The following is a 12,007-nucleotide window of genomic DNA, read 5'->3' as shown; positions in this document are numbered from 1 at the left end:
AATAACGCACATTTACCGGATCTCCAAAGAAAATAAGAGTTTTTGTTATAGCATTGAGTTGCCACTCTTTATATTCCTTGCTTTGAGGTTAGATACACAAGTTATGCTCGTAAAAACGATGCGCAAGTATTTTGAATACAAACATATTTTCTTTTAATAACCGAAAGGTAAATATTATTTCCATGAAATATAATACAATTATTTAAACACAGACAACATAAACAAGCTATTTTTTGTTTATTATTCCATCTGGTGTGATAAATATTATATTTTAAAAACAGTTTGTGGATTTTTATTATAAAATAAATATTTATTTATGACATCAATTTAAGTTGTTCAAAAAATTCACTTTGGTATGAATTCAACCAAATTCATGTTATTCAGGGCAGAAAATTAGAAACTACCAAAAAAGATTATCTACATTGCTGTTTTGTGTAAATCTGTGAACGGACTTAGTAAGTGATAAATTTATAATTCCTCATTTTAGCAACCCATTTTAACACAAGAGAAAAACGATTTTATACTAAAAATTATTATGTTAAACCATTAATTAGCAGGAAACATGTATGAATAATCTATTTAAATTTGCATTTGAACAGTGAATACTATTTTGCAATAATAAATATATTTATCATCGTATATTACGGATGAAAAGTTTGTATTTCCATCTAATCAGAAGAATTATGACACAGTTAATTAAATTGCTTTACAAGTTTTTATTCACATGAAAATCATTAAAAATTGGTTGGGAAGTTATATAAATATACAAAAACAAATCATTATACATACAATTTTATTATCTTAGTGGATTTAAATTAATGGTGTCCCAGTGACTACTGCGAAGAAAAAAATCTTGCGAAAGGTTTCCTCGTAATTGAAATTCGTCAAAAAAAATCTATCTCTCATTTTTGGTGACATTTCTGACAAGTGGTACGATGAAATTTGAGACTGGCAAATGAATGTTGTGAAGCAATAAACAAAATATCACATTCGTGAACTACAAATGTATAGTTGTTTTTATTTTATAGAAAAAGTATATCTAATAACCCGTGGCTTTGCTCACGTAATTTCCGGGTATTGCTGATATTCTACCATTTTAAGAAAAATATGTATTAAATTCCAAAGATTTTTGAAGAATTATACACAAAGAACTGTCAAGTATAGAACATATTTAATAAATAAAAATATTTTTACGACTTATTTTTAATTGGTTTAGCGTAAGCCTATTTTAACTTTTATTTAAAATTAAGTAGGTACCTACCTTATTTTCTATCTCCCGGTTTAGTGACTTTGAGAATATATTTTTCCTTGATGAAATCTTAACTCTTTTCCATCTGACGAAGAAGCCAATTAAAATATAAACTAAGACTCGCGCACTTATTGTATGTTAAGACTGCCATCGTTTTAAATTACTGTAATTTTTTTAGTTATAGTCATGCTTAGGATAATAACATAATATGCCTTATTACGCATACATTTCGGTATTCATGAAACCAATGCATTTTTATTTGAAATGTAGAGCAGTTACCAAATTTCTTATCTCGCATATTGATTTTTTGGTATGGCTAGTATTACTTAAACTAAATTTTTGAATTTTCACTGATGTACTCTTTTCCCTTTTCTATGTGATTGAGAAAATATAGCAATATACGTAAACCAATTAAACCAAAATCATCCTGAATTTTTATTACCGAAAAAAGTTAAATACAAAAAATTTTAATATGCGTATTTTATTATTGAATTTATATATATCTTGCCAATACTTATTTAGTGAGTTCCATTTTTTTTATTTTTTAAAATAATATCTACCCCTTTTACTACTTAATAGATAACGTTGAATAAGAGAAGGTTGTTTAAGGTATGTTGATTTTCCTTGCCAATATCTAAAAGTAAATTTGTACAAACGCGAAATATAGTTAAAATAAGTATTTTAAAAATAAAACCATATTTTGAACGGAACACTGACTATTGGCCCAATACAAAGTTTTAATAGCTAATTTTCACTTCACTCGGGTACAGAATCCCATCATTCAGTGATTTCCGTGGCTAGCTTCTTTTGGGATTTCATTATTCTCAAACGACGGTAAAGGAAGCTCCTCTTCAAGGTCGCCTAAAGATGCTGATAAGACCTGCCGGGTAATTTGAATCGTTGGTCTTGGATTTTCGAAGGGTTGGTTGTGTGTGTGTGTGTGTGTGTGTGTGTGTGTGTGAGGGGGGGGGGGAGGAGGTGAAGGATGATGTCACGACTGGGCTGGTTAACCAAGTTCTGCCAAACACCACCAGGGGCGTATACGGCTGATACCCAGCGATGAAAGCGATCGCAGCGGCGGAGCTTGGAACTACAACAATTCTTCTGAGAGACCGGACAGAAAATATAACCTGGGCTCGCGACTTCTATACATTATATATACTCAATGCTAACACAGATACACCCCTTAAGGGGCCCGCCTCGTCAGGGGTGTATGTGTGTTAGTGAGGCGGGATGATAAGCGCGACGCTCGCTGGTGCTTCTAGCACGTTGTCACCTCTGGACTGGCACGCAGTCTTCTCGTCGTCACACGATAACTGTGAAATTTGAGCGGTGACCGTAACGTTATATGGCGGAGAAATGAAGATAAAGATGTAATGCAAGTCCCTTAAGTGCTTTCAAGAATCTGTAATGGTTGTTTTACGCCTAAAAATTACTCTGAAAACATGCGTTTTTAGCCATTTTAACTCCTCTAAAAATACAATTTAATAACTTCATCCAAAATCAAAAAGTACTTTCCGGCCCTCAGAGAACTCTTAAATGCTTTTCGTAAGCAGACGCCTTTCTGATATCTTGATAATTTTTGAAATCGCGTTGTTATTCCTGAAGCTCTGCGCACCGCGTGTGTGCCCGGGTGGGCGGTGCCCTTAACCAATGTTTATTAGAAGCTCTCGCGTCATGGGACCTTAACGGACTATAAATGGGAGTGCATATATGTACATCACCCCTAGATTAAATTTCAATACTTATGTGGTTAATATTACACACAGGTGTAAGTTGTAGGCCTACGCCCTTATGTAGTCTCAAGACAAGTTCATGGATACTCTACTAGATGGTGTCTACCAACTACAAAAATTCCAAGACTTAATTCGTAAATAATGTACGATACTACATATTTATAGCAAGTACCGTGGTCACTTGATCCGGGATAATCTTTCCCCCCACAGCAGGGTAGATTCGTGTAACGGGAATTCTGTAGTGAATAAAGAAATCATTACTCTACCCACAGCTGTGTGTAACACAACGGGAAGCCTAAGATGTACATAAAGTTCTGTCCCTGCCCGAACACGCCCGAATTTTCACCTTCGGCCAACCTCGGGTTTATTTATATTAATTTATATTTCTCTGTTTATTTTAATGTAGCTATACTAACCTAACTAACCGTCCATAAGTGTTGTAAACTGTTTTAATATAGCTAGCCTAACCGACCACTTTTAATATTTGAATTCATTTTTCCTGCGAAAAAAATATAACAAATCCCGAGGTTGGCGGAAGGTGAATATTCGGGCGTGTTCGGGCAGGGACAGAACTCGATGGTACATCTCAGGCTTCTCGTGACACAACAGGGGAACCGGACTTGGGGAACTCACTCCGGCTCGGAGACGCTGACCACGGGCATGTTGGAGAGGGCGCGCCGGTCCGGGGTCCTCGCGATGCTGACCTTGAAGCGCGCCTTCAGCGCCGGCTCGTCGAAGCTCGGGAACGCCCTGCGCGCCCGGCATGGCTGGAAGTGCGTCGCCGCCAGCCACCTGCGTCACAAACAATCCATCCTGCGTCACAAAATGTCAACCTGCGTTCAAGACATTCCACCTCTGTCAAATACATTACACCTGCGTCACATTAAATCAGCGTCAAAAACATTACACCTGCGTCACAAACAACCAACCTTCTTCCAAGAAATTCACCCTGCGTCACAAACTGTCAACCTGCGTCAAAGACATTCCACATGTGTCACAAACAACAAATCTTCTTCAAAGAAATTCACCCTGCGTCACAAACTGTCAACCAGCAGCGTCAAAGACATTCCACATGCGTCGCAAACTGTCAACCTGCGTCAAAGACATTCCACATGTGTCACAAAAAACAAATCTTCTTCAAAGAAATTCACCCTGCGTCACAAACTGTCAACCAGCAGCGTCAAAGACATTCCACATGCGTCACAAACTGTCAACCTGCGTCAAAGACATTCCACATGTGTCACAAAAAACAAATCTTCTTCAAAGAAATTCACCCTGCGTCACAAACTGTCAACCAGCAGCGTCAAAGACATTCCACATGCGTCACAAACTGTCAACCTGCGTCAAAGACATTCCACATGCGTCACAAACAACAAACCTTCTTCAAAGAAATTCACCCTGCGTCACAAACTGTCAACCAGCAGCGTCAAAGACATTCCACATGCGTCACAAACTGTCAACCTGCGTCAAAGACATTCCACATGCGTCACAAACAACAAACCTTCTTCAAAGAAATTCACCCTGCGTCACAAACTGTCAACCAGCAGCGTCAAAGACATTCCACATGCGTCGCAAACAGTCAACCTGCGTCAAAGGCATTCATTCCACCTGCGTCACAAACAACAAACCTGCGTCAAAGACATGTCATCTGTGTCACAAACAGTCAACCTGCGTCAAAGACATTCCAACCGTCTCACAGACAGTTAAAGGCGTTGTCAACGCGTTTAATAGCCTTTCAAGTGGCAATTCGTTGTTCCCGTCGAAGCGCGAGGCCGGACTGTGACGGGCGCTACCTCGTCTCGCCGGCGCCGTCCACGTAGGAGCTGCGGAACAGCCCCTGCATGTCGTCGCGCAGGTGGCCGCGGTACGCGAGGTGCACGTCGTACTCCTGGCCCGGGGTCAGCGAGCCGTTCAGCGAGATGCGGTGGAAGTGGTGGACGGCGTCGTAGTCCTGCGCCACGACGCCCAGCGCCGCGCCTGAGTCCGCCGGGCTGACGCGCACCGAGGCCTCGTCCACGGTTGTGTCGTTGCGGTGAAGCGTCACCGTGGAGGTGCGCTCGGCCGCGCGCACCCGGATCGTCACCTCGCCGTCGAAGGTGAAGTTGCCGGAGTCGAGGTAGGGCGCGAGGCGGAGCTCGTAGCGCAGCGGCACCACGCTGCTGGGCAGCAGGTACTCATCCAGCCTGGAGCCTGCCGCCGCGGCCGCCAGGGTCGCCACCAGCAGCGCCGCCAGCACCATCCCTGCGCGACAGCGCTCCTTCACAGCTACAAGTGCTTCATCGGAGCCGGCTTACTAACACACTTTCTTATGCCTGTTCTAAGTAGTGTTTATAAAGTATCTTAGTACTATGTTACGAAGTTGCGTGTTTCTAATCTATGATCAATTCTAACTTATGACAGTTCCAAGTTAGGTGGATTTTTTTTCCCCTCTCTTTCTCTCGAGAATTCTGAGCTACGACTGTTCTAAATTGCGTGTGTCTAGGTTTTTGGGTGGATCACCACAGGAGCCAATGAAATCCTCCTGTTTTCTTTTTCTTTTCCGCGCACACGATTTAGTTTATATGCCACCGTTTTTTCATTAACTCCAGCTCCTAAATCCTCGCGAACATCACAGATATGTTGGTTCGCGAGTAGCCTACAAGGGAGAATTATTTCACTGATCGAGATGATTGACTCAGGTGAAGAGTGTTCGAATCAGTGGCTTCCTCTGCCGAAGCTACCTCGGGTTGGCTCCCCAGGAGGGCCTAGCCTAGTGGAAGATGGGGCCCGGTGGGGTTTCTCGGGGTGCTCCTGTCTTCCCGGGTCACTCCTCAAATACCCCTTCTGATCGGTAAAATAATACACGTGTTGTGCTTATCGTGGGATTCGGCGGATGGATACTACTCCTGCAAGTAGTCATCTGGCAACACTGTTCGTTGGTAGAGCAGTGGACTTCAAGATGGCGCCGCGGTAAGCTGCTTGGTAATTTTGTCGGTGATCTGGCACTGTTTTTAAGTATATACACAACACCTTCATTTATAATTATTTTATTTTAATTTATTATGAAATCTTAACTTTTGATCTTCATTTCAAATCTGGCACAAAGAATATACGAACATACCACAGACGCAAACTCACCCATTAAAATCGACCGTAGATACGAATGTCGCACAGCAACGCTAACTAACATCGTCTCGACATCTCGGCCGAATGACGAGACAGTGATTCTCGGTGTAAGAGAGCGAAGTAGAGGAAATGAAGTAGTTCTCCCCCGCGTAGGAGCTGAAGTGACACTCGGTAGAACGCTGAAGTAAACAGCTGGATTAAGACTAGAAAGCAGTGTTTCACAGAGTTGGATGCCAATTTGAACTTATTAAGTTTTGTATGCATTTCGTAAATTAAAAAATAATAATAATTGTAAATTAAATCTTATTAGTACTTCCTGCATGAACAAATGAATGTTCTGCATTATTAGGACGTTATAGGCATGTATTTTATTTTCCCAAATGAATTACTTTATAGGCCTATACAACTAACATTACGTCAATCAATTGAAATATGAAACCCATGATTCATGCAAATGTTCTCACCGTTCTTATAACTGGAATGATGCTCGGAACTTACCTTCAGCTGTGTTGGACAGTCTAGCTGAACTTGAAGCCTTGGATGTCGGTTCGGAGAGCTTCTCGGAGGACGGTGTCAGCTCTTCTGGGCGAACATGAATCAGTTTGGACGGACCTTGTCCCGCGCAGAGACACGCGAGTCTTATCGCGGCATTGTCAGAGGCGCAGAACGATTGTCCTGGCGGCGAAGGGCATAAGCCGGCGAGGATTAAGACGCCTTAGCCGATCTGATAAGGAGCGCTCGGTTTATTGCCGCTCGAGGATCTATCACACCCTCGATTGTTCGTCTTCAGCCACACACTACAGCAATGTCTGAGAGCTGACATTGGACGAAATACAGCTCCCAATTTTTTCCTCCATCACATAAAGTATCATGGATAACCTCAAATATGTTTCAAAACACGTCTCGCGTTAAAAAATATATATATTACAGGACTGAGCAAGCTCAAACTTTTAATTACTGAAATTTATTTAAAAGTAAAAAAAAATTGATTGTCTGTAAAGTCGGTTTACGGACGATAGTTTAACGTGACAACGTCATACCAAGACATTGATGAAATGATTGCATACTTTTATGAACAAAATTAAATCATTTTTATTGAATTATCACTATTTCGTATGGACACAAAGAAGGAGTGAAATGAAATCTACAATTTAATTGATAAATTTACTTTTATTTGCACTCATTAATTCAAATATGTTTATTTCTTTAACGAAGAGATTATTTTAACTATACCTTCTATACATGTTTGCTATTTAACTTCTTCCAATCTGTGTTATTTCTGTCAAGGATAGGACGATGACAGGAAAAGTAGGAAACGAATGCGAGCGTTTCAAGTTTAATGTGCCTCGAAAAAGTCAAATCGATGGTTGTTCCAATCGAGTGGAAGAGAGATAGATGCGGCGCAAGCGTACAGTGAGTGTAACGGGATACAGCGCAACGGGACAATGTGCGTAACGGGATACTTTTTCGTGCGTGCAGCCGGAGTTCATCGATTTATTAGACGTTGTCACGTAAAAAATGCTTCAACGAGCTGAATGCAATTTGAACTTTAAGATTTGTATGCATTTCGTAAATTAAAAAAAATTGCATATTTAATCTTATTAGTACTTCCTGCATGATAAAATGAATGTTCTACATTATTAAGACGTTATATGCATGTATTTTATTTTTCCAAATGAATTACTTTATATGAAATATTCATATTATAATTATTTTACAGTCATAACTTCTTTAGCCTCCCACATGTCCTTCGTCGTTTCAGTTTCCGCTGAGCACTATTCGGATTGGAAAATTTTTGATGGAAACTCAGTCATTTATTTGCGCATTTAGCAAACAAACTTCGATGTAATGATGGCGTTTTCGGTGTCTTCATAATCCTCGGAAATTATTCGACCAACTGTCTTGGAAGATGTTAGAACAAGATAGTGTGACAGTGTGGCAAAGGCTTTACTGTAGGAATTCCTCAGAGTCAAATTTGCACTCGACCTTGTCCGTGCAACAAATCCGCGGACGTACGTAACTCTGAGGTGAGGCGTAACGATAAGTGCGACGCTCGCTGGTGCTTCTAGCGCGTTATCGCCTCTAAGCGCAAAGGCTGTGGACTGGCGTGCAGTCTTCTCGTCGTGCGTAGAGCGACAGTGAGATTTGATCGGTAACCATTACTAGGGACCTGAAAAATACGCGGGTTCAATGACCTCCAGCATGAACTCCATAGTTCTACGTACACTCATTCAAATGTCACCCACTCATTGGCTGCTGTCTTGTGAGAAGTCCCAACGTAGCAGTCTGTGATTTCATGCTGCTTTAGTTGAGTTTTTCTCATTGGCCCAGAGTCATCCAGGTGAGTTGTGAGCCAATAGCAGAGGCAGCACTGAGGTATAACTATTTGAATTCTAGCCTATCGCGAAATGAATCCGCGAATTTTTCCGGTCTCTAACCATTACATTATATGGCGGAGAAACGGATATAAAGATGTCCTTTGAGTGCTTCCAAAAATCTATACTGGATGATTCTTACCAAAAATTTTTTCTGAAAACAAGCATTTTAAGCATTTTCACTCTTATAAAAATACAGTTTTTAAAACGAACTACGGAATAAGCCCACATCGCAGTTTTTGTGACAAACAGATCAAAACTGCAATGGCGTATGTCCAATAAATTGTATTAAATCAAAACTTATTTGACCCAGGCATTTGCTGTCCGGACAGAAGGAAAATTGTGGCATCAACCAATCAACTAATCCATTGACTTTCTCATGTACACGTGTGTCAAGTCTAGCCTGGTGACAGGAAATAACGTGGATTGTGCAGGTCTCCTCACTGCTCATGTCTAACTTGGAATGTTGTTTTATAACTAGAATTCCTTTACTAAAATAAGGACCCCTAATGATATATCTGCAATGTTGGTTCAACATAGGTTGTAAGTTCGTAAAAATGAATAAGATGGAATGTTAAAATTTGTATTAATATTCTATTGCGTTGACCAAAAATACGAATAAAAGTACGTTAGAAGTTATACTTCTTTTTTATTTAGTTCACTGGACTATTTTGAAATTCATTGTAACAAAAAATTAACAGTATTCGATATTTATATAAACATGTGTATAAAATAATAATTATATTTAGTAACTTAATCGAAATAATTTATTTAATAAATATAATATGTCTTGTATGTTAATTTAATGTTTATTAAATAATAATGTAATTATTATTTTCGAATGAAATTAAATATAATACGAGAACGTAATCTCAATTTTATAAATACAGTTGAACTAAGTTTATAAATACAATTTCTATTACTAATATTCAAAAATAAATAAATACTTTTAATTATATTAATCAATATTCAATATCAATCACTAATGTATCGGTTTTAAAAACACATATATTATTTTTATTTAATTGTAGCCTTTTTTTCATCCTGTCAGTTAATGTAGCATGTTGCGCGCGCATTGTAAAAAAAAAATCATTCTCATCATTATTTTATAACGCACCTGAAGAAGTATAACTTCAAAATAAATCATGTAGAATGTTTGGAGGATTATTTTTGAATACGAGAGGTCATTGGAAACCCAACTCGTGGGATGAATTCCCTGCACGTGTACTGATTAGTCGACAAGCCGTTCCCACCATTCCTAGCGGCAGAAGGTGCGGACGTTTACTTAAACGCAACTTTTTCATTGGAAACAGAACATTTTCCTCGGGACCCCTGACGCGTCATCACTCAGGCTGCGACTGACTGGCTAGATAAGCATCGTACAAAAGATTAACCTGTCAGAATGCCAACCGAAGGCAATCCATTTCTCTCGAGGTGAGATTTATGGCGGTTGTCAGGCCTGTCAGCGGTCACTGACATAATTACGTAAAGTAACGTGACACCGGGGTAAAGATTTTTTTTTTTTGCCGTTTGCAGTTACAACTAATATGTCGTCATGACTTTTTGAAGTTATACTTCTTTAGGCACATTATGAAAAAAAAATGACGAGGGTGGATTTTTTCACGCTGCGCGCGTACCATGCAACGAAATTTTCACAGGATGAAAAAAAAAAAGAGATACATACAAAAAAATTATACATGTGCTTTTAAATATTAATAATGCTTAGTGATTTATATTGAATACTTATCCATATAATTAAAAAATTTTTTATTATTGTGAATATTGGTGATAGCAATTGTATTTATAAACATTTTCAATTGTATTTTTATAATTTAAGTTATGTTCCCATATATGTATAATTAATTTTCATTATAAATTATACAGCATTATTTTTTAACAAACAATTATATTCTATAAATTAATTAATACACATTCAGCATATTTATCTATTTTCATTACTAATTATAATTTATTTAGATTATTTCACTAGAATAAATAATAAATTATATAAACGTGTTTATATTAATATTGAATACTGAGTATTTAGTTCAATATTTTATATGATTGAATTTATATTTTACCAATCGTATTTATAATATCACTACAGACATTTTATTAATTTATTTCTATTTAACATTTGCATGCAAATTTAAAGGTAGTTTTTTATTAATCTTACGTCGAGTAACAATAACTTCTAACGGGCGTGAATATGTACAAGCACCCATTTTCTTTATGACTGAATGCCTTGTGGCCCCTAGCTGGAGGCTGGGAGATAATTTCGCTTTCATTTCTGGAACCTCAAATTTAAAAAAAAAAAAAAATTACGAAATTGGGTGGAAGAATACAGTTATATGTTTAAACACATAAGGACACAGCCGATCTGGTGGGTTAGGCCGGGCTATGTTATCACGCTTGTATGATTTGAGTTTCGGCTCAATATATTAAATATTTTCATAATATAACCATGGATCATTGTTTAAAAATAATTTTGTCACTTTAATGAGTTAGTGAGGGTAATTCATATTTAAATTCTAGAATTAACAAAGCGTAAGTAATTATGCGGTGTATAGTTTTGAATTGAACGATTGTATGCTGCCTTGTTCATAAATATAATTATTTTTAGTACATTATCCGCAACTGAAAAAAAAAAGGTATTCCAAAAAGTGTAAAAACCTTGGATTTTCAGAGGTTTGGGAAACCAGACTAATTTTTTCCCTTAAATAATATCCTAAAAATTAAGTGTTCTGTGCCAAATGCTATTGCTAATCCAAAATTGTATTTCTCACGATTTCATACAGGTGTGTCTTTAAGGTACTCAAAAAACCTAATGAAATTATCAAACCATTTATGAACTGTCAACTGTTGTTACATTGTCGATTCAAACAATGTTACCTGCAACGAAGGGAATAAAGCGTGCGGAATAATGGAGGAAACAAGGCTTTTGGGGCACTCTTGCCCGGGGAAGTCTGCGTCGCCAGGGAGGGACAGGTGGGGAGGGGAGGACAAAGGTAGTGAGGGACACAGAGAGGTACAGCTCGTCTGTCGCCGGCAAACAGGGCCATATTTCCAACCCGCACCTCTCCCCCCGCCCTTGCTTCTCACCTGATCGCAATAAAAGCCAGCGACTCTGCCCCCCCTTTGCCCTCTCTGCTGCCCCAGGAACCACCACAAGGGTGGCGTGGAGGGGGGGGGGGTTGCTCTCGTATCAACAAACAGCCCGCGCGGCCTCCGGCAATTACATGCAAATGTCCCAGCGGCTCTGCCCGGAGTCAAAAAGCGGACCCCCAAACCCCCTCCCCGAGAAAACACACACACACACACTGAACCTCCCCTCCTTCTCCACCCCCCACAAACAACCCCCCCACCCAACCACGTCCACCCTTCCACGTCAATTCAGCCGATTAATGACGTATCGATTATCGATGGTCCCCTCGCGCCGTCTCCCGAAACCACCCTCCCAAGCTTTTTGTGTTTTTTTTCCCCTATTTTTTTTCATTCCCGGAGGGCAACCACACAGACGTCATCATCGCGACAAGTCATTA

General features: G+C 39.2%; 2 protein-coding genes across 2 annotated transcripts in view; one reads left to right on the top strand and one right to left on the bottom strand.

Annotated features, from left to right (window-relative positions):
* The window catches only part of LOC134535398 (uncharacterized), a 49,064-nt gene extending 40,148 nt beyond the window's left edge, over positions 1–8,916 (bottom strand). The window contains exons 1-4 of the mRNA XM_063374471.1: positions 8,910–8,916; positions 6,589–6,765; positions 4,779–5,226; positions 3,619–3,777 (exon numbers count right to left, since the gene is read on the bottom strand). Coding sequence (XP_063230541.1) covers positions 3,619–3,777; positions 4,779–5,226; positions 6,589–6,765; positions 8,910–8,916 — 791 coding nt within the window. The remainder of the gene's footprint in view (positions 1–3,618; positions 3,778–4,778; positions 5,227–6,588; positions 6,766–8,909) is intronic.
* Positions 1–12,007, top strand: part of LOC134535096 (beta-galactosidase-1-like protein 3) — a 62,301-nt gene that overhangs the window by 1,453 nt on the left and 48,841 nt on the right. The gene's annotated exons all lie outside the window — the stretch shown is intronic.

This window comes from Bacillus rossius, chromosome 8 (assembly GCF_032445375.1).
Source record: "Bacillus rossius redtenbacheri isolate Brsri chromosome 8, Brsri_v3, whole genome shotgun sequence".
In the NCBI taxonomy this organism is placed as follows: domain Eukaryota; kingdom Metazoa; phylum Arthropoda; class Insecta; order Phasmatodea; family Bacillidae; genus Bacillus; species Bacillus rossius.
This window is presented reverse-complemented; position numbering and strand designations above follow the sequence as displayed.